This window comes from Telopea speciosissima, chromosome 1, assembly GCF_018873765.1.
Source record: "Telopea speciosissima isolate NSW1024214 ecotype Mountain lineage chromosome 1, Tspe_v1, whole genome shotgun sequence".
NCBI classification, from domain to species: Eukaryota; Viridiplantae; Streptophyta; class Magnoliopsida; order Proteales; family Proteaceae; genus Telopea; species Telopea speciosissima.
This window is the reverse complement of record NC_057916.1, coordinates 84,081,425-84,105,176: the sequence shown is the minus strand read 5'-3', so window position 1 is coordinate 84,105,176 and position 23,752 is coordinate 84,081,425. Positions and strand designations below refer to the sequence as shown.

Here is a 23,752-nt window from a genome sequence, read left to right as displayed (position 1 = left end):
CTCCCCCCCATATGACTAAGCCTCCTGTAGTAAAATGGAAAGTCTTTATGTAAGAGCATGAAATTGCCGAACTTGTTTCTGTCTGTGTAGCAGTTGCAGTTGTCCATCTTTGAACGCCAAAAGAAGCACTTGTTCTTACCATCCGCCATGGTCCATTGATGAGTAGGTGAGTACCAAGCATTTCATTTATAGTTCGTTCTGTTTTTTATGAGTAGGAGAGTGTATGGATTGAATTATTCCCACCCAAACATTGATTGAATTTGGAATCGGTGAAGGATTTGTTCAAGGTTCAGGTTTTTAGGATTAAACGGTGAATCTTCTGTATAGTTCAATTCAGTACATCTAATGTGCAGTCTAATACTCTATTTTAAGTTCCGATAGAATTCGTCACTTACATCCTCCACAGGGCACCTCTTTTCCTTGTTCTTCAACTTCTTATTATTTTATTCTGATGGATTATTGTATAGTAGTGGAGTTTGTGGTTATCATATTCATCTGGGTCCATAATTTGAAATATCACTTCGGAATATATGTTTTGGTCGGGCATTATTTTGGGAAATTTGTCGTTCTCATTCCCAGCTTCTCATTTCAACGTGTTTATGGAGAACCCTGGATCTTGGCCTTCTGTGTTCTAAATCTCCTGATCTGTCTATATTTGGATACTGCATCAATGATGCTTGTCTAGAAGTGAACAGTGTGACCTCTTGAAATTAATAGGTACACCCACAGAAGTAGTCCGGAATTTTAATATATCTTCTGCTGTAGTGTTTTTATAAGCACCCCCACCCCCTCAAACACATATTTCTATTAAAGGTTGTGGTATGGGTTAACCAAATATCTCTACTTTTCCATTCAACCTGCAATTATGATCTTAGGAATTGCTTGAACGTTGAGATCCTTTCATGGTACAGTAGTACAGTTACAAGCTTGTTTTATTTAATTACATAAACATTGATCATTCAAATTCTGTGGTTGGGATTTTTCATGTGAACTCCTGTCGATAATTCACAGAATTGATTGTCAAGCTGACATATGTGATGCACATGCATCAAGGTTTGCTAGCCCTGCATCCTCTTCAGTGGGAGATCCCAAGTACACTCTACCTAAGCCAAAAGAAAAAAAAAATGTATGTTTAACTTTTTGGGGTGCTTGAGGTTCGAATCCTGGTAACTCATGGTTGTACCAGTTTATGGGGGGTCTTATAGCCACTTTGGAAGAATTAAGAGTTTTTTTTTTTTTTGGAAGAGTAGGTGGTGTTTTTATAATTTTAGAAACTTGGGTTTTAGCAGCTCACAGAATTTAGTTGGTATTAGGAAGCTTTTTGCTCTCCAGGAAATCTACAGTTATGGAGTCAATTAGGAGAAGTTTAGTTTCTAATTTTCTACTAGACACTTATTTCTTTTTAAACCACATTGTTCCCAAGTTTTGGTGTATCGTAGGACCCGATTGAATTCAATTTAGAAGAGTTGCTGCCTCTCTCTTATTGCTCGTATAGGTGTTGCTGTGGAGATCCCTAGTTCTCAGGAGTAGCTGGTGCGAGAAAGATTACTTTGTTGTAGCTATGTGATTGAGGTTCTTCTTTTTTCCTGAGCAGGATGGGGAATATTCCAAATGGTTTATAAAGAAACCCTCCATCCCATAAATGCCCTCACCCATTGACAACCCCCATGTGAATGCATGTTTGATTCAGTGTCACTGCTACAACTAGCAAGTGACCTTACCAGGTGAGCTAGCTGGTATCTTCAGAGTGATTAAGGTTTGAAGTTTGAGTTACACACATGCTGTTTCCAAGATTTACATTACAGAAAGCCATTGTTTGTGTGTATCATTTGACAACACCAGCTCCCCCCCCCCCCCCCCCCAAAAAAAAAAAAAAAAAAAAAAACTCAGCCTTATCCCAACTTAATGGGGTTGGCTACATGGATCCAAACAAAACAAAGTAGGGGAAATAGAGTTCTAACAAAAAATTGAAAGAAAAATTGGGAAAAGAGGGATGGGGAAAGAGATGAGAAATGAAAAAAAAGCAAAAAAGACAAATGAAAGATGTTATATAAAAATGAAAGATGTAAGGTAGTATGAGGAAAGAGGCACAGCCCAGCACATCAGGAGATTCTCAGCTAAATGGGATTTGCGACATGGATCCTTGCCCTCCAATAGGCTCTATCCGTGGTGATACTTGGTACAAGACCTAGACTATGCATGTCCTTCTTCACCACTTCTCCTATGACCATTTAAGGTCTGCCCCTAGCTCTTTTGGCTCCTTCAATCAGAATCGTATCACTCCTCCTTACTGGGGGCGTCCCTAGACCTCCGTTGAATATGACCATACCACCTTAAACGACTCTCTTGGAGCTTGTCATTGATCGGGGCAACTCCCAAGTCCGATCTTACATGTTCATTCCGTACTTTATCCTTCCTTGTTCCCACCACTCACCCTCCCCCACCCCCCCCCCCAAAAAAAAAAGAAAGAGTAACCATATTGGGTCCATTACTCACTGAGCTTCGGACCTGTTAACCTAATCCTACATCAGTATTTACAATTTCAATTCTATAAGCTGGACTACAGCTGTTACTTGCCATTGATGTATTGTGCATCAAAGTTATATAGTCTGATCAATTGCATTATTGCTCCTGCATTCTTGAGGCTTGTTTTATTGATTTTAGATCTTAATCTTTTACGAAGATGCTAATTTGAAGTTAGTCTTTTACAGGGGTTGACATTAAAATTTTTCAAAGATACTTAGACTACATCTACCTGATGGAAAAGGATTCTTATCTTCCTTGAGGGAACTCAAGATTGATACTCTCACATTGGACAACTTGTTCCAACTTCCAAGTAAGCTGAAATTATGAATTACCGACAAGAGAAATTTGTGAGGTTAGTAAACTTGAGACTTTGGATGTTTCTCTTAATGCTCAATTATTTATCTTTCTATTAATGACATACTGTGTCGTTCTGTGTTTTCAGTTTCCTTATATGTGGCTTTGATTGCGATGTTTCAAGTATGAAAGGCTAAACATTTTAATTCCTTCTAAATTGACTGAACTAGCATGGAATATTAAAATCATGATTTATCCTTACCAAACTCAAATACTATTGGCCATTAAATGGGTGCTTAGTGATGCATTACTTTTTTTGCATTTAAACTGTCAAGAGAAACATTTAAGGAATTTGAATTGAAGTATTAGAAATGAATAACTTTTACTTATCTTCCCCCTTCCCCCCCCCCCAAAAAAAAAAAAAAAAGAAAAAAAAAAAAAAAAGAAAAAAAAAAGAAGGAAGAGAAATGATTAACTTTGTTGTTACGACAACCAGTTTGAAAATTATTTCTTATTCATAACATTCTCATAATCTGTAAATGCTTGAGCCTTAAAAAATTACTGTCTCTACTCTCTACTAGTAAGCAGCAATTCAAGAGTGAGTTAATTAGTTTCTGGCTTGAAAGGATAATATAGTTTCACCACTACAGGGAGGGTTCAAGAGTTAATAAAAAATGCTAAATGTAACATGTCTGAGATTGGGGTTTTGAACTACTAGGAGTTTTTAATGATTGTTGATTGTTATGAAGAAACAACAATATATCACAAAGCAAAATAAAAGAATATTAGAAAAGGGAGAAAGAAATAACTTATTATCATCAATCTACTATTTCATTAGAATCAGTCAAACACTTGAATGCATTCATTTGGGGAATTTGGGCATCAGTTCTAAATCAGCAGTAGTCGAGAAAAATTTATTTGTTAACTTAATTGGAGAATGAAGTGCGGAGACTTTTTTATGGAGATCTTGCAAGTAGACTTTGCTGTTACTTAAATTTTCAGCATTGAGGTCTTCTGTTATTGGAGGGCTAACTGAAACATCTGTGATAACTCCAAAATCACGCAATGAGTTTCAACCACACATGCACAAAAAAAATTACTTAAACAGAAGTGGTGGGAATAAGTAGAGATACTCAACTTCAACTTCTAAATTTAAAACAACATTAACTCAAAGTAGGAATATGACTAAGGTTACCAAATAAAAAATGTAAATCAGAATTAAAGAAAAAAAAGGGGAGAAAACTAAAATATACACCAGGGAAAACTTATAAATCCAGAATTTCCAATAAAATTTTTACTACCTCAGCTGCCTTGTGTGAGCTCTGATTAAGAGTTGACCTCTGTATTTGGTGTCTGGCCTGACAGAACTGTTACTTTTGGCTTGTGATGTCTGTCAATTACATTACACTCATGCCCTTGCATGAGTTTTTTTTATGCCTTTGTATGTACTTTTTCTTGTTCACATGACTACGTAAGTTTTAAAAATCATCTAATGGAGTAACAAACAAATATCATTTGTTTATGTGAAAAAGTTTTTGATCTTCTGCTTGTTGGTATAGTTGCTACTGCAGTGTTCTTTATTTAATTATTTATAATTTTTTCCTTTGCGGTGGCTGTTTTGGTTCACCCAACTCCCCCGACCACACCTATTTACCGCTTCGTAACATGTGTATATGGTGTATGAAAAATGGAAAATTAGCAGAAAAGAGGCAACTATAGATGGATATATTCACTTAACTGATGGATGCACAGTTCCCGTACAACATGCTTGGTTTAATTAATGACTGTCTGATGTGGGTTAGGTAGGAACTCTAGATTCAGATTTCACGCCCCCTCTTAATAAGATCCCAAGTAAGCCCAAATCAGAAAAGTCAACAATGAGGTAAAAAGTCAACCTTATTGGATGGGGTTCAAATTATGGTCAGAGGTAAGTTGATGTTAGGTCAAACTCTTGAAAGACTGCAATGATTCAACAGTAAGATTTAACCCAATCATTCACCCAAAAAAAGATTTAACCCAATTAGAGAAATAGTGAAATCTGGAAAATTAAATCAGAATATGCAAATCTCTAATTACTTTCAATCTGAGACTTGGATGAACACTGAAATCTGATGGATTGTAGTAACCCAATAGAGGAACAAGTTCCAAAAGATGATGGTAATCTAAGGGTTGGATTAAGACTAATTAGAAAAAGAATCAAATCTGGAAAAATAAAAGTACAGAATAGGGAGATTTCAAATTACCTCCGATTAGAGGTCCTGATCAAGCTCATACCCTGGTTGAAGGTGATGTAGATTGATGGATCAATCCCAGCCAAGCCTTTCTGATGCAGTTTAAGGAGGAGAACTGTTCACGTGGTACTGTTCACGGGAACAGTGGTCGTGGTACCGTTTAGTTTCAGTTATGGGCTCCATAGGGACAGCTGGAGTGCAATATTGCATGCTGCCAATATCATATTTTAGTTTCTATTTCAGTACTTACTATTTTCTTGCATTGCTATTGAGTCAATAGCTAGAGTTTCTATGTTTATGTTAGTTTTTTTTTTTTTTTTTTTTTAAGTTTTATTGGCAGCCAAGCAACCTACCCATGCTATTGGGACTTGCTAATTTTACTATGTTAAGTGATGAAATGGGTTGGAGAGAATAATGACTTGTGTCCTTTTGGATCACAGCCAAGCTCTATCTATAATAAAGGAGAAAAGAACGAATTACAAGTATACCCTTGGGGCAGAATATACCTACGAGTATACCAAAATACCCAAATTTCAACACTCCTCAAGTTGGTGCATATATATCACACATGCCCAACTTGCATAAAATAGAATGAAACACCTTACTACTAAGCCCTTTAGTGAAGATATTGGCCAATTGATCACCATATTGAATAACTGGGATACATATAACTCCTTGATCCAGCTTCTCCTTGATGAAATGGCGATCTATCTCCACATGCTTTGTTCGGTCATGTTGAATAGGATTGTGGGCAATACTAATTACTAATAGCAGATTTGCTGTCACAGTACAACGTCATGGGTGAATTGGAACTAACACTAAGGTCATGACGAAGACCTTTAAGGCCTTAAGCCACAACTCCTCACATATGCCATATGCCATAGCATGGAACTTTGCCTCTGCAGTTCACCGAGCAACTACAACTTACTTCTTAATACGCCAAGTCACAAGGTTACTCCTACAAAGGTACAATAGCTGGATGTGGATCTTCGATCATCTAGAGAGCCTGCCCAATTGGCATCAGTGAAGGCTTCTACATGCATGTGACCATGAGGAGAAAACATAATGCCTTTTCCTGGAGCTGGCATCAAGTACCTTAGAATACGATACACAACATCCAAGTAGGTAGTGTATGGGTCATGCATATACTGACTGTCCAGACTCACAACATGAGCAATGTTTGGTCGAGTATGGGAGAGATATATCAACCTTCCTAATAATTGCTGATAGCCTTCTTTGTCACTGAATAGTAAAGAGACAGAGATTGAAGAGAAAAGAGCTATTGATGAAGCTGTGAGATACGGCAACGGTGAGATACCGTGGGTGAGAAGCCCTGGGTGGGAGGATGATGGGCTGAGATAGCTGATCTATCCTTCCTTCTATATTCCTTTCTTCTTCTTTCCTATACTTTGATGTTCTTCTTTCATATGTAAACAAAAAATAACAAAAAAAAAAATTCAGTTTCAGTTATTTAGCCTTTTCTTTTATTTTATGGGAAATTTACGTCTACCACCCCCCTGGGGTTTCAAACAATTACATCTACCACCCTTGAAATTTCATCTATTTCATTAACTTCCCTTGTATTTTGAAAGATTCTTACAAATATACCCCTACCATTAGATGAGAACAGTTAAGTGATGATGTCATCGCCCAAATATTAACTAAATGCAAATAATACCCTTAATGAAGGTGTTTTTACATATTTACCTCCATTTGTTTGTAGCCCTAACCTCCTGGTTAATTTCTGTCTCCTCTCTCATTCCTTCCTCTTCTGCTGCTGCTCCCTCTACGGCTATCTTTTCCTTCCCTTCCTTTTACCCTTTTTCTCCTTCAACCTCTGGTTCAGTCATCTTCTCCATGTTTTCTCCCTTATTCTCCTCTATTTACGGAGACACCATTTGGATCAACCACGCTAAGGAGATGATTGTTTAAGGTGATTAGCAGGCAAAGGTGGAGCTGCCGGAGTTGCAGCGGGGGAAGGGGGGCATTTCCCACTCTACAAGTTACCGTGTGTTAGATACACGCGGATAGCCTTCTTCTGTTTCTCACATGTCTCAAAAATTCCCAACTTTGACTGCTTTTCCTGTAATCGATGTCGCCTTGTAGTGTTCTCTTCTTCACTTGTTTTATTTCTGATCTCATTCATGGCGACATTTGAAGCAGACTGGTCTGAGCTTCCAAAGGAACTCTTAGGTTCAGTCCTACAACGTCTTTGGTAGTTTTCTTGGTCTTTGAATGGGACTCAGGAATGGATAACGTTCTCTTCTCTACTTCTGGATCCTTCTATTGGTGTCTATCCTTTAAGATTTTTTCTTTTTATTCAGGTTGGACATGTCAATGCATGAGAAAACATTTCAAAGTTTTCTTCTGCTTCAACGATTTGAGCTCTGCTTCAGTTCCAACAATATGTTTGCAGAATAATGGGTCATTGAGCTCAGCTTCAACAGAAATATGAAAAAAAAAAAAAGATGGAGAAAGGAAAGAGAAACACAGAAGAGAAAACCCAGGTTTCCAGCAACAATAATGCTCTTCGATTTTAATCTTTGGGCGATTTGCTCTCTGGACGTCTATTTCTGTGCTCTGATTTTCTATCTCTGAGCAATTTCAATCTAAAGAGGCTGCTTTGAATCTCAAATATTTTGATTAAATTAAAACATGTTAATTTATCATGATTTTAAATGGTTTTTTTTTGTTTATGGGTTTTTCGTTAACGGGAAGACAAAAATTGTGTTTGAGCATGGGAGGGAGCAGGAGTGGGGCTGGGGAGATGGGATTGCAATGGCAACATGGAGATTGGGCTGCGCTGGCAAACAAGAATATGGGTGGGCCGGTGGTGTGGTAAAATTGGAACAGAGGACGGTGATTCTGCAGGGAGGGGGTGGTGATGATCGCAATGGGAAGAGAATGGTGTGGGATGGGGCTGCATGGCGGTGATGGTGGTAATGGTGGGTGGCAGTGGTGGTGGTGGTGGTGGTTGGGTATCTACATTTGTAAAAGAAGAAGAAGACGATTTGGGGAAGAGGAGGGCATTGGGTATCTACATTTGTAAAAGAAGAAGAAGACGATTTGGGGAAGAGGAGGGCATTGGGTATCTACATTTGTAAAAGAAGAAGAATAAGACGATTTGGGGTTGGGGAAGAGATTCATCACATCAGATGCGTTGGTTCCTCTTTCGGTGTTGCAGAGTTGATTGTGATGTGTCTTGCAGACAAGGCCGCAAGAGATCTGCAAACGGGGTGGCGGGGCGGGTGCTCTGATGGAGCCGGGGGGGCTGCTGCTATCGAAAGGGAAGAAAGGAGCAGGGTGGGGGCAGAGTTGCAGGATGAGGAAGAAGAAGGGGGTAAAAGGGCAAAATTGTCATTTATTTCCAAAACTAACATAGTTAGTACTCAGGGGTACGAAAGTAATTTTTGAAATTCCAAGGGTGGTAGACGTAATTGTTTGAAACCCCAGGGGTGGTGGACGTAAATTTTCCTTATTTTATTGATCCTGCTACAATCGATTTCCCACTGGTTTCCCTGGTTTGAGGTCGACTTTTGCATTACTTTGCAACCAGCCTAGCTTTATACTGATCCATTGTTCCATCGGTTCTCTGTTTCACTGTATATACCCATATGCAGCCTACAAGTCTCTTGCCTGGAGTAAGAGAGACTAGATCCCATGTATCATTTTTTTTCCCAGGGCCCTCATCTCCTCTGTCATAGCCTCTTTCCATCTCGAATCTGCCATTGCATCCTGCCAAGACTGGGGAATAGCAATAGAAGACAAGGAAGACACAAAAACACGATAGGAAGAAGAGAGGGAATCATAAGACACAACATGCGAAATATGGTGTTGAGTACAACTTCTTTTTCTTTTACAGACAGCGATAGGCAAATTCAAAGAATCAACATCACTAGGAGCAAGAGGATTACCAGGTTCAGATGAGATGATGGGTGGTCCTGGGTCTGAGGAGAGCGGTTGGCTTGGTAGAGCAGCAGTGGTAGTGGTAATTGTTAGAGAATATAGATGAAGAAAACCAGAACCGAGAATGGAGGAAGAAGAGAGAAAGAGAAGAAGATGAGGAAGAGGAGAGAACTGTTAAACTTATCAGTCTCCCTCATAATGCTTGTATTTATAATCTCAAATTACAAATTTATAATAGAAAGGGGAACTCCTAATCAGATTAGGAATTCCTAATCATGATAGGATTCCAAGTTACAATAGGAAAAGAACTAGAACTAACAACTCAAACTGAAACTAAGACTAACAACTCATAGTAGAATTAGGACTTGACATAATTAGAAACTAGGACTCCAACTAGGACTAGGAAAATAGAAGAAACATATATCAACCAAATCACTGTTCACGTGAACAGTGTCACATGAACAGTACTTCAACACTCCCCCTCAAGCTGGATTATACAAATAAGTAAAGAAAGAAGATCCAGCTTGAACTAAAAGGAAAAAAAAGAACTCCATAATAATGCAAACACTCCCCCTCAAGTTGGCACATACAAGATATCAATGCCCAACTTGAACAAAATGAGAAGAAACTAAGTTGCAGCAGAATCTAGCTTGATAGATGAATGTAGCTCCCAAATAAACCTTCAAGAACTTGAAATAATTGATCTTCAAAACCTGGACAGACATGATCAGCAAACCGGGACTAGAATTTCTTTCAAAAAAATGCAGCTTTTAACGATCTTCAATAGCTAACCAGTGATGAATCTCAGATTGTCATAATGACATAAAATTTTGAAGTTAAATAACTAGAGCAGCAAGTAGCGGAAACGAGCTGAATTAGGCAGCGGAAAAACACTGTATCAACCCAAATAAAAGTCCTCAAATAGGCAACAACCAAATATCTTCAATACTCTTCAATACTTCAATCTCCCCCTTACGGCAAACTCAACCCAATAACGAAGGATACCCAATGGCAATGGTGGAGAAAACTGATCTTTTATGTTTTGCACCAATGTTCCTGCAAGTTTTGCGTTCTGCAATGTCTGCAGGTGTATTGTACATAATCCCCCCCTCACGTGTAGTAGTACACGTGGACAAATAACGGAGATTATGTCAGAGATAGTGCAAAAGTATAAACTTCCAGAATTCTCCAAAGGTGCTATAGGTATGAAAAAAGGAAGGAATGGCAAAATTGTAATTTATTAGAAGTTTCCAAAGGTGTTATGGGTAAATACGAAAGGTATGGGATATGAAGGGAATTAGAATTATTGAAAAAGAACGGTGTTGAAAAAAAAGGATGGCATGGTTGTAAGTTGGTGGAAATCCACTTTAAAATACAATCCAAGCTAAAGGGCAAACTGGTAATAAACCAGAATTTTCAAGGGTCAATTGGGTAGTCAAATAGGGGAATGGCAGAATTGTAATTTAAATGAAATCCATATATATATATATATATATATATGCATAAGCAAGGCCAAATTTAAGGGAGGAGTGGCAATCTGGTAATAAATTAGAATTTGCAAGGGGTCAATTTGGTAGTTAAAGAGGCAATGGGACATGATGGGAATTAAAATTATTGCAAGGGGACAAACTAGGAAGGGACAATAACTAAAGGATATGTTTGAATTAAGGGTTAAAGGAGGGGCATATATGGAATCACAGAAATTAGATAAAGACATGTAAGGGGGAGTCATCTCCTACCTCTTGATAGAAAGGAGAAGGCAGAGAACTGGAACCAGCGTATATCGAGAGAACTTCTCCATTCAACCGCCAATCACCTTAGAATTTTGGGTGGAGAATCGCAACACAATGCCATCTTGAATGCAAGCAACAAAAAGTTGAATAACAAAGGTAAGGTTGAACAAAAAATTCCTGAAACCAGATAAAGCGGTAGTTATGGTTTCAGGTCTGATTTCAAGGACATATCTCACAACTCCCTTTGAGTTTCGACCTAAAACTCAGTATACTGGGTCGCCTCCAAGAGAGGTAATGGTACCCCAAGCCGCGGGAAGAAAGAAGATGCAACTAACAGGATCAACTCGATTCTGTTGATCGACTATTACTGCCACAAACAGAGCACAGTAAAATTGCTGATTCAGCAACAAATCGAGTAATGACAGCAGATCAGCAAATAGCAGCAATCCATAGAAGGAAATAAATCGTAACTTGCAATAGCAGAATAGCAGCGGAATAGAGTAGCAAATACATATCGATGGAGCACAACATTAGTTCTTCAGCAGAAATTAATAGCAACCAGATTCAGTAATCGATGCACACCCAACTTTAGGTATGATCTTCAGACACTATTTCAGTTGTCATCGAAACCAGTATGTGAAACCCTAGTTCCTCTTCGTCTTCTATGAACTAGGGTTTCCTTCTTCAAACCAGAATTTAAAATCGACTCTCAAAACAGCAATCTTGGAGAGAATCAGCCACTGGTAACCTAGCTCTGATACCATGTTAGAGAATATAGATGAAGAAAACCAGAACCGAGAATGGAGGAAGAAGAGAGAAAGAGAAGAAGATGAGGAAGAGGAGAGAACTGTTAAACTTATCAGTCTCCCTCATAATGCTTGTATTTATAATCTCAAATTACAAATTTACAATAGAAAGGGGAACTCCTAATCAGATTAGGAATTCCTAATCATGATAGGATTCCAAGTTACAATAGGAAAAGAACTAGAACTAACAACTCAAACTGAAACTAAGACTAACAACTCACAGTAGAATTAGGACTTGACATAATTAGAAACTAGGACTAGGAAAATAGAAGATACACATATCAACCAAATCACTGTTCACGTGAATAGTATCACATGAACAGTACTTCAACAGTAATGTCTGTTGAATCTTTGCCAGATCGAGAGCGAGTAAACACCTACTGTTTGTCAATATATAGTTGTTCCCCTTGAACAAAAGGGTATACATCAAGCTCAGGAAGAGATAAGGAGGGGCTATCAAGAGGAACAATCAACAGCACATCGTCACTAGAATGCTCCCCCTGAAGAGGTGACAAGGAAGAATAATAAGCAGCAGATTCATGGAAGACGACATCCATAGTGACGAACATACGACGAGAAGGTGGATGGTAGCACTTATAGAACTTTTGAGTGGCAGAGTAGCCAAGGAAAATGCACCGTAGCCTTCGAGGGTCAAGTTTGCTAGCAAGACGATGATTGCGTGCGAAACAGACACAACCAAAGACCCGTGGAGGAAGAGTAAAAGAGGACCGGTGCTGGAGAACATCCAAAGGAGACCGGGAACGCAACACGCGAGAAGGCATGCGGTTGATTAAGTAAACAGCAATAACTCCAATAGTGTTTAGGGACATGCATTTCAAACATTGGAGCGCGGGCAACCTCCAACAGGTGGCGGTTTTTACGTTCCGCAACATCATTTTGCGCTGGAGTATCCACACAACTAGTCTGATGAATGATGCCCTCAGCAGCTAGATAGGACTGAAGAGACCCTTCAAAATATTCCCGACCATTATCATTGCGGAGAACCTTCACAATAGCACTAAACTGGGTTTTAATCATACGATGAAAAAGTTGAAAGCAATGAAACATCTCACTCTTATGACGCATTAAATAAACCCAAGTAGTACGGGAATGTCAATCAATAAAAGTTACAAAATAACTATAACCAGAAATAAAAACACAACGAGAAGGACCCCAAATATCAGAGTCAATTAAAACAAAATGTTCGGTACTCATATTCTCTGCAAGAGGGTAAACAACACGAGTTTGCTTGGCAAAAACACAAGCATCACAAAAAAATTTGTTAGGAGTATACTTCTGAAGTAGACTAGGAAAAACAAGAGATGAAATCCTAAGAGGTGAGTGACCCAAACGCTGATGCCATCGATGTAACTCTGATAAGGCGGAAGCAGAAGTAGACAAATCCAACTGATGAGCCTGAGGAGCAAGAATTGAAGCTGAAGGATGACTGTCCTTGAGCAGATATAGACCACCAGTCATTCTACCATTGCCAATCGTTCTCCCCTTCACCAAGTCCTAAAACACACAATGAGATGGAAAAAAAGTAACCTTCTAATTTAAGTCCCGAGTAATACTACTAATAGAAAGAAGATTTGTAGAAAATTGGGCACATGGAGAACAGACGATAAAGTTAGAGAGGTGGAACAGGAAATGGATCCTTTTCCAAAGACGAGGACAAAGAACAATCAACAACCCGAACATGTTCCTTACATGAACCTGGATAGAAGGTAGAAAATTGACTAGAAGAACCAATCACATGGTTTGTCGCACCAGAGTCAATTATCCAAAGATGTGGCAATAGCAGAAGTACAATGACCAACAAAAGGGATACCTGAGTGCACAAAGTTGGAGGCAGAAGAGGTCGAACTAGAGGTGGCAGAGGCAGCAGGAGACCGAGCTGATGAAGAAGTGGGTTCTAGCCTAGACATCAGGCGATGGAGAACGAATAGCTCATCCTGTCACCTTCGGTAGGTGCAGGAGTTACCTCAGTGTGGTGAGCATGAGCAGGGTCTGAACCACCACGTCCATGTCCTCGACCACGTCTACGTTTAGCGGTGGAGGTGGGACATCCATGTAACTTCCAACAATACTCCTTCGTGTGGTGCATGGTTCGAAAACTCGTCTCGACCAGGTCGAGATCTCAAGATCTTGTTGAGACCGGGCATTTTTTTTGGGTTTCAAAATGATGTTTCTGTGGGCAGTTGGGCATTGTTGGCTCCTAAACTATAAGGGAAGCTTGTTTTAGGCTTAATAAACAAATTTAAATCTTCAAATTGAAAAAAAAACACCCAATTTGGTGTTTTGGATTTGCACCCTTGGTTGGCAGTAAAGGCCAAATCCTTAATGTAATATTGCCTATTCTACACATTGTTTGAATGATACTATGCTAGGAGACATAATTGGCAAGTAAAACAAGTAAATTATGCAATAATGGATGACGACACATAATATTGAGAAATTATTTAAGAAATAGTTAAAAGACTTAAAGTTGTTACTACAAACCACAAGATACAGTGAAGTGTTCACAAAGCATATTACATAGACATCCAACCCAAGTAGAATGAATAATACATAAGCCATAGACACCTTACTACCCTAGTCTTCCATGTCTCAACTCCCAAGTCCCAACAATACAATATTATGAGTACTAAGGAGGTCAAGATTCTTGAAATATTCGAGATTTCTCCGAGATTCTCAAAATATTCAAAATTTCTGTCAAGTTATTTGAAACTGTGTTTGTGTCTCGTATGTCATCTCGTCTCGAGATTCTCGAGATTCTCGAGATATTGCCGAGTTTTTGAACTATGGTGTGGCGTTCCTTCCCACAATTCTCACATTTCATAGGGTCATGAATGGGTCCATCCCGATCAGATGAAGGACGACTGGTAGAGCGAATACAAGCATCTCTGGACTGAGAACCAGAGCCAGTGTGGAGAGCTTCTCTCTCCTGAGAAACAGGCCAAAGCATGGCTGTCTGCCGGCTCTCCTCAAGCTGAACAGGAGCATAGGACTGCTCCAAGGAAGGGACTGGATCCCGACTGAGAACCTGAGACCGGATATAATCATACTCTACATTCAGTCCTGCCAGAATATCATAAACACAGATCAGATCTTCACGTTTCTTGAAATTGGTAGCATCAATAGAGCATGTAGCCTGAAAGGTCTCATAGAAATCAAGCTCTTGCCACATGCTGCGCAGCTCAGAGTAGTACTGGGACAAGGACATCTCCTTCTGGGTGGTTCCATGAATTCTCTTGCGCAACTCATAGACTTGAGCAGCATTTCTAACCTGAGAGTAGGTTTCCTTCATTCCTTGGCTGCTTTCCAAATCTTCTCAGCAGAGTCCAAGAGAAGGTTGCGACGAGCAAACAAAGGTTGCATAGAGTTAATCAAGAAAGACCATTTCTGTAACGAAGGACCACCAGTCGTAGGCTTCACAACCTCACCCGTAAGGTATCCGTTAAGACCACGGGCAACAATGGATTGGAAGCAAGAGTGTGACCACATCAAATAGTTGCTATCTCCAACTTGATGGAGCTAATTGGAATCAAAGGAAACCCACTAGTGGTGTTGCGACTCACTCCTTCAGTATTGGTGGATGTGGTACTTTCGCCAAACATGATTGCCGATCAAAAGGAAATCCCAACTGCTCGCTACAGAAGTGGTAAGGTTGAAAAAATGGGTGAAGCAAAGGAGCATCACAGGAAAAAACTCCAACGGAAAAGAAATCGCTGGTTTAAGCCATTTGAAGCAAACCAAACACAAAAAAAGGACCCTCTGTGGGAAAAAGAGAACCACCAAGGGTTAGATTGTGTAGAAGACCCCCGGAGAAGAGGAAGAGAGCTTTAGAAGAAAGAGGAAAGGAGGTCGGAGCTCTAGTGGTGGAGAAAAGAGAGAAAGAGTAGTGACTTGTGTCATTTTGTATCACAGCCAAGCTCTATTTATAATAAAGGAGAAAAGAATGAAATTACAAGTATACCGTTGAGAAGTTCTATGGCCCTGGTTGTCTACCTAATGGACAGCTGCGTCAGATTTATCTACCCGTTTCAAGGGAAACCAGCTTCATGTTCCATATTTTTAGCCATTCATTTGGAGACAGTTAACAAGAAACAAATAACTGAAGAACTAATCACAACATGAGCATGTTCTGTTAGATTGGTCTGTAGTGACTTTATGTAATTATGTCAACATAGAGGGTCTGATTTTGAATATTTTATGCATATTTCTGATTATCTGTGCATGTGACACATGCAAGACTGATACCGTCCAAGGATACATTACCTTGTTAAAGATCTAATTGGTAGATGGCACAACTGTTGTCAATAGGTACATTTCTGGGTTATTTGCCATAATTTTCTCCTTGCCCATCTAAAATAATGCTGTAGATCGAGTGGCAAGGGTTATGGAATTGGCTTTATATTTTATTTCTGCTTAGGAGTTGTTAGAGGGATGGGGGGAAAATAATGTGGTCTCCTTCCTAATTTTTTTGGTTATTTTCATGTGAGGAGTGCGGTTTGATGATAAAGTAGTCTACTAAAATAAATTGGTTAACCTGTTTTTCTTAGATTGCATGGTTTTCTGACCATGTTTTTTTCAGGTTTCAGGATTGTAGTTCAGAGAGATCTCCAAGCTCTGAGAGGCAATTTTCCGCAAAATATTCAGGAGGAATTAGAACAGCACTTAGCTCAGTTTCAGAAAGGATTCAAAGAGGGTTTGAATGGGCCTCTGAAGGGATTAAGAGCCTTAGGAAATTGTTCAAGGCCCATTCTCTAGATGATCCATTGATAAAAGACTCTGGGTCTAGGAAGAAAATTCTGGATCCACAGGGGCCATTTCTTCAGAGATGGAACAAAATATTTGTTTTGTCATGTGTGATTGCAGTGTCCTTGGATCCGTTGTTCTTTTATGTCCCAGTGGTTGATGGTAAGAACCATTGTCTTGGCTTGGATAGGAGGTTGGAGATAACAGCTAGTGTTCTTCGTTCGTTCACTGATATTTTTTATATGCTTCACATCATCTTTCAATTCCGTACTGGTTTTATTGCTCCTTCTTCTCGAGTATTTGGAAGAGGTGTTTTGGTTGAAGATCCATTGGCCATAGCAAAACGCTACTTGTCATCGTACTTCCTAATCGACATTCTTGCAGTTCTTCCACTTCCACAGGTACAAGAATCGCTCCAGCTGTCAACAAAACTGTGTATAAAATTTTACTGTCGTTTTGGTTTATAACTGTAAGGTTATGATTTATTAAATATGTTGGTCGTTAAATAAGTGCTTATGTTGGGATGGAAACATGCATTTAAGGATCAAGATTGTCTCAGCTGGTCATATTGGGATTGGCTGGGTCCCATCCCGGTTGACTCGGTGACTCGGGATCAGAGCAGGATTTGAAGTGGGCGGTCTGATCTCCGAGTCTCTAGCTAAATCCTTGGATTGGAAGCTGGGTAAGTTTTCTGGACCTGGACTTTACCCTACAAATGGGTCCCATCATAGAGATCCTTCTGGGGTTGTTGGGATGGCAACAGGATGGATAAACCATCCAAGCCTTCTAAAATATTGCAAAACCACAACTAACACCTCCCCCCACCCTGCACCCCCACAAAAAAAAAAAGAAGAAAAAAGAACGTGAATGGGGCTCACAAGTCACAACTTGTACCTGGTAATCAGAGTATATGCTCATGTGGTGAAGCAGGGAGGGGTGGGTACTTAGGGTTTTTCAAATGCAGACTGACCCTAACCTGATAAGGGTCACTCCATAACTGAACCATTAGGGGGCAGTGTAGGTACCTGCTTAAACCTTGTTCCATTTTATTCTCCATCCAATAGAGTGGATGATGAAGAACTTAGAATCTTCTTGGATCTCTCAGGTGGGAATCACAGGACGTTGGGCCCTCAGTCCTCACATGTACCACTTGTAGGATATAGTGCTATTTACTGTATCTAGTGTATGTAATGGAAAAATAATTTCTAAAATTCATTGTTAGATGCTTGGAAAGCTCCTCTTCTAATGAATATCTTAAACAAGTAAAAAAGCACTTCTGTTGTGCATGAAAAATTTGGGAGTACGGGTGGTAAATGGTAAACATTTATAGCCATTAGCAAGTATTTTCTATTCATTTAAAGGAGTTTATGAATAAAACTCCTGATTTCTTCTATTGATACTATGTATTAAGCCAAGTGTGCCTTTACTGTGACTTACATGATGTATTGGCTCCAGAGTTTTCTTTCAATTGTCTCACTTTTCCACCTTCTTTCTCTCTTCTTTTGCTTTTTCTCTCAAGCTGCCATCTACATGTTCTCTTTGACTGTTCCCCGCTTTCCTCTTATGTACAATGATTAACTTTTTAACATAATCGAACAGAAGAATAGCATTGCAGTTTCTTGAGCTGTAGACTTCAAATTTCTGTAGGTTGATTTTTTTATTGGAAAAAATTCTATACATGCGTTTTTATTGTAACTGAGATGCATTCTTAGTTTTTCATTGTTACTGTGATGCTTTCTTAAAATTTTCCTTGTGACTGATGCATTCTTTTATAGAAGATGATATCACCCATGTAATTGAGGGTTGACTGTTTAATCTGTTCAGGTGGTTATTTCGATTGTCATACCAAAATTGAAGGGCTCAAAATCTTTAAATACAAAGGACTTGTTGAAGTTTGTTGTTGTGTTCCAGTATGTACCAAGGATCCTTCGAATCTATCCACTCTATAAAGAAGTGACAAGAACTTCAGGCATACTTACCGAGACAGCATGGGCTGGAGCTGCTCTGAATCTTTTTCTTTACATGCTTGCTAGCCATGTAAGTTTTCTTATCCATCCGGCCTTCTTCTCTATGTGGTGACTATATGATGGAGCCAATCAAACCCTAGATTTCTATTTAGAAATTAGGGCTATGAATGGGGCAACGAGCCCAGGTTTAGGGGGTTTATCATATGATTCCAGGTCTGGAAAGCTTGCTGGTAGGTATAGTTCCAGGAGCCTGCAATTGGAAATAGAGGGGAGAATAAAGAGGAAGAGAGAGGAGATGGGGAAGAATGGGTGGTCGATGGGGAGTGAAAAGAGGCGTGAGGAGAGAGAAAGAAAGCAGTCCAAAAGGCAAGAGAGTGACAGCCGATAGGAAGGAGAGAGCAAAGAGAGGAGAGACAAGAGAGAAATATACCAGTTCGATAAGGAAGAGAGGGATAGATCTTTTAGGGGGAGAAAAAGGGAGGGAGAAAAAGGAGAGAGAAAGAAGCCTTCTCTAGGCCAAACTCTTCAATTCAAATTTTTTATTCCATCACACACGTTGGGGAGGGGGTGTTACATGTATTTATAGAGCTCAAAGACTAAAAACTAGAAACTACCTAGAAAGGAAAAAGAATATTCTAGCACTCCAAATAATAGAAACTTCCTAACAAAGAGACCAAAAATAGTAAAACTTTCTAGACTAAATTACTTAGCCCCAAGACTACCTAAAGATATATCTAAAAGAGGGTCCCTCACTCAAGATTTCTAAATTAAAATATTAATTTTGTAGACCCTCTAGGGACCTACAATTTGGGCCTTATAATTGGGCCCATTACAAATAAAAATACTTAGCTCAAAAGTCTATAACTAAGTACTAACAAAACAAGCCCTAATGTTGCACTGTGACTGCATTATTATCACTTTACTGTAAGTTTATTTGACCTTCTCATTGTGTGTATGTTTGTCAATAGGCTTAACTATTTTACATTCTCGAGGTCTTTGTAACAGGGGCATTGAGATGGGTCTTGGGTTGAGTAAACACAGTGGGGATGGACACAAGTAACTCTTCAGTGGTGTTTGTATCCATCCATCAATGGATGTAAAGTCAAGTGGTATAACTAGATTTTATTCAAAGTATGAGAATACCTTATTGAGATTGAATAAAATATAAACGGTAAAGAAATCATGGAGTTAAAACTTGGGCAGCCTGCAATAGGTGATGGTCCAGGCTAAGCTGAGAATTCCAATCCTCAGTGAGACTTACACAGGTTTTGAGTTCTCCTGGTTGGCACTTGGCTTGGCCTGGTGCAGTTATTTAACATGTACATGGGAAAGGTTATTTGGTTTTTCCATTTACATGCCCCTTGTGATGCAGTTACCTTAGCCTGGCTGGACAGAGATGACCCACTTTGCCCACTTTGGAGGTCCAAATCAAGGACTGGTCCTACACCAGTTTTCTGGTTTGGCAAGGGCTGGGAGTTTACTTAGGATGCAATCTCTCAATTTGTGTTATTTTGTTGTTGAGTGGGTAGATTATGTAGGAGTTATTTGGTACTTTCTTTATTTGAGAAGTTTCCTAGATTTCTTAGTTTCCTTTTTTAGTTAGTTTTTATTGTTATGGTAGAAGTTTTTCTTTACATTCAATGTAATACAGTAGAAGAGATGAGAATGAAATTTTGATTTTGAAATTTTTTTTTTTTTGATGAAAGTGTGATCACACAAACCACACACCAATCCCAAAAGGTTAGCCGACTTTTAGGACCGTGGAATGAAATTTTGATTTGATAGAAGGTTTTGGCAGAGTTGCTGTACTGTGAGTTACTATTGGTTGGCATGATATTACTCTCCCCGCTCTTCCTGGTTCTTCTTCTCACTTTGTTTTCCTTCCGTCATTCTCTCTCTTTCTTCCAATCGGGTTGTTGTTTCCTTCTTCAGGTAGCCTCTCCTGATTCTTTTTCTTTTCCATATTTCTTCTGTGATTATCTTCCCTTATTCCTGCTTTCCCTTCTCCTATTTATCCTTGTTCCCTGTCGCTAGCGGTATTGTTGGTTGAGAAGCAGATCGCTGGAACTCCTCGGTACCTTCAAGTTGTGGGATGATATTTGGGGGTTTGTTTCTACTCCCAAGGGTGACCTGAAACATAGGAAATACTGCTTGAAAGCTCCTTCTATACTGAGATCGAAATCAGAGATTGCTGCTGGTTTTTTTGGTTACGCTAAACCTAACTTGCAGAATTTATTCTGCTTTGATTCTTGATCCTTTATTTGCTTTTGGTGTGAGTTTGATGAAGAAACAAATTTCGAACCTACCCTTAAATTTTTCTTTGATTTGGGGTTTTATTGAGAAGCTGGGTTAATGGGGAAGAGCTCCTGGAATCCGCTGGTTCTACCTGATGCAAGCAGACTGAATAGGTATTTTGTGACCTGGGTTCAGCATCAAATTGGTATCAAAGCAAATTCCTGTAGCCATGTTGAGTAATAATGAGCTTCTTCAATGGGTTACCTCCAATAAAGATGAAAGTGACTCGGCCATTGCCGATCTCGTTGAATGAGTGATCACTTTTGAAGTTACCACCAACTCACTACAGGGTAGTGTCAACGTTCTTAATAGCAATGTCAGCTCTCTACAGCAACGTATTAAAACTCGGGTCTCGGTTCCAACTCGGCCCTTGGAAAAACCGAGTCGAGTCGAGATCTCGCCGAGTTGGAGTATTTTTTTTTCCAACTCGAAGCCTCAACTCGGTGGGTTTTAGACCTAGTTTGGGTCTGAAACTTGGTATTCAGCCTATTTTGGGCCATTTAAACACAATGGCACTATCATATTTTGCAAAAACAAAGTCCAAATGTGAGTTTCAATTCGGACCATAGGTTGGTAGACGATGACGTGCTAAAATACCGTACTCTACACATAATTTATTAATAGAAAGCAAGCAAAACATTCAATTAATAGCTAAACAACTTAAATAAGAATTAGAAATGTTAAAGTGATACATCAAACTGTTTAACAGTGTTACAACTATCATCACTTAAAATGACTTTGAATCAAGTATTCAGTCCCCGTAATCTTCCCATGACATAGTGTTGCTGTAATGTTGCATATAGTGCTCCACAGCAAGCATATAAGAGTTCTGTCGAGTTAGGTAAGTAAATACATAGTAGATGGGTCATTTCCATGGGTCAACCTGAGATCTTGACCCGAGATCTGAGATCTCGCTGAGATATGTCGAGTTCTGTCTAGTTAGGTAAGTAACTACATAGTAGAAGGGTCATTTCCATGGGTCAACCCGAGATCTCGACTCGAGATCCGAGATCTCGGCGAGATATTGCACTTTTATGTACCGTATGCCATCTTGTCTCGGTTTCTCAGAAAACCGAGACGAGAGCCGAGATCTTGCTGAGTCGAGACGAGTTTTAGAACTATGCTCTATAGACAATGATGGTATCTTTGCAGGCATCCATTGACATGATGACGCTTAAAAGAAAGGAAAGAATCCGATGCTATTTTGGTTATTCTTTCAACTCTGTCTCATATAATTCGCTAAATGTAACCCCACTGCCACCACCACCACCACCACCACCATATGGAGTTGTTTGATATGATGAGTATGAGCTGAAAAGGGAGTGAAGCTGGATGTCCTCAATTTTTTTGGGGATAACAACCCAAAGTAGTACCTTGACTTCACAGTTTGGAGATCTTTTTTAGATGGTATGGCCTGACAAAGGCCAGAAAATTGTTGTTTGCAGAGGGTAAGTTGAAAGGCACGACTCAGGTTTGGTGGATAAAAAACTAGCAGTAGAATCGGGCTCGAGGTCTTAGGCTAGTTACTACATGGGCTGAGATGCAAGATGCAATGGACCGAAGATTCCTGTTGACTGACTACAAGCAGCGTGTGCACTTCAAATTTGTACAGTTGAGACATGATAGTATGTCAGTTGATAAGTATGCGGCCAGGTCCACTCGTGCCGAGTTTGAGTGGGACGAGGAGGCTTGGTCGCGCAGTCCCGCAATGACTTGCACCCACAGATTAGTGCTGCACTTGCAGGCTGCAGCTAGTAAACTGCCTACTATGGAGGATGCAGTTCAGGTGGCATATCAGGTTGAGGAAAGTCTGAGGAGACCTTACACTCGGAGAACTTTTACTGACACATATTCCAGAGGTGATAGCTCTCACCCACAACAGTCTTCTTCTCAAGAGAAGTCAGTTTCAGTTAGTAAACAACAGGCTAGTGGTTCTTCAATGGCACTTTCACCACTGGTCCGTCTTTACTCCCCACCTCAACGAGAGGTTCAGACAAACGTTACTCTCCATGCGCGGTTATGACAAGACTTCGGTGATGCCGGAGGCAGCTATTCAATGCTTCATGTGCAAAGGGTACGGATATATGTTTGCTCAGTGCCCTAATCGGTTGGTAGCTTACATTAACAATGACTCTTTTATACCGTTTGCACCGGAAGAGCAACTAAAGACAGGGACAGTACATCTGGAGGCTGAGTGTGAGGGTGAGCCTAGTGAGGTCGAATGATGGTGATAGTGACTGTGAGCGTCAACAGTGCTATGTTATTCGTCCTCGCTTGACTACACAGAAGGTTCTCGACGAGTAGGATTGGCATCGTAATAAATTTTTTCAAACTAGGGTGTGATGCAATGACAACTTGTGTACTATGGTGATTGACCCTGGCAGTTGCACCAACGTCGTTGCTGAAGATGTTGTTGCAAGTTAGAATAGAGCCTTATCTGAATCTCTACAAGGTTGCGTGGGTGAACAACACAAATTTAAAGGTTAATGAAAGGTGTTTGCTCACATATTCCATTGGTGGACTGATTGATCAGGTGTGCTATGATGCCCTCCCTCTTGAAGTCTGCCACATTCTTCTAGGACGCCCATGGTTGTATGACACGAAAGCCAAGCACTGTGGTTATGAGAATACATAGTCCTTTTAGCATGATGGACTTGCGATGAAGTTTCTTCCGGCGAAAGATCTTCCATCTATCAAACTCAAGTGGACGGTTGGTACATTTCTCCTTTGGTGAGTTAACTCGGATGGCATTCTTGGACCTTGTCCCAACTCGACGGAGTCAAATTCTTTTCAGAGGAGGCGAGCGATTGCAGTTGTCTTAGCCTGGCTGGATAGAGATGATCCACTTTGGAGGCCCAAATCAAGGACTGTTCCTAAACCAGTTTTCTGGTCTGGCAATGGCTGGTAGTTTACTTAGGATGCAGTCTCTTAATTTATTTTATTTTATTTGAGTGGGACTAGGTAGATTACGTAGGAGTTGTTTGTTACTTTCTTTATTTGAGAAGTTTCCTTTTTTAGTTAGTTTTTATTGTTATGTTAGAAGTTTTCCTTTATATTCAATGTAATACAGTAGAAGAGATCAGATTGAAATTTTGAGCTGATAGAAGGTTTTGGCAGAGTTGCCGTACCTTGAGTTACTGTTGGTTGGCATGATATGTCTCTCCCCGCTCTTCCTGGTTCTTCTTCTCACTTTGTTTTCCTTCCGTCATTCTCTCTCTTTCTTCCAACCGGGT

The 23,752-nt window shown here is 39.7% G+C and overlaps 1 protein-coding gene across 1 annotated transcript in view; it reads left to right on the top strand.

Moving 5' to 3' along the window:
• Positions 1–2,711: 2,711 nt before the first annotated feature.
• LOC122668257 (cyclic nucleotide-gated ion channel 1-like) overlaps positions 2,712–23,752 on the top strand; it is a 35,462-nt gene continuing 14,421 nt past the window's right edge. Inside the window, exons 1-3 of the mRNA XM_043864849.1 lie at positions 2,712–2,878; positions 16,094–16,658; positions 18,082–18,294. Of these exons, the coding sequence (XP_043720784.1) occupies positions 2,850–2,878; positions 16,094–16,658; positions 18,082–18,294 (807 nt within the window). The 5' untranslated portion in view covers positions 2,712–2,849. The remainder of the gene's footprint in view (positions 2,879–16,093; positions 16,659–18,081; positions 18,295–23,752) is intronic.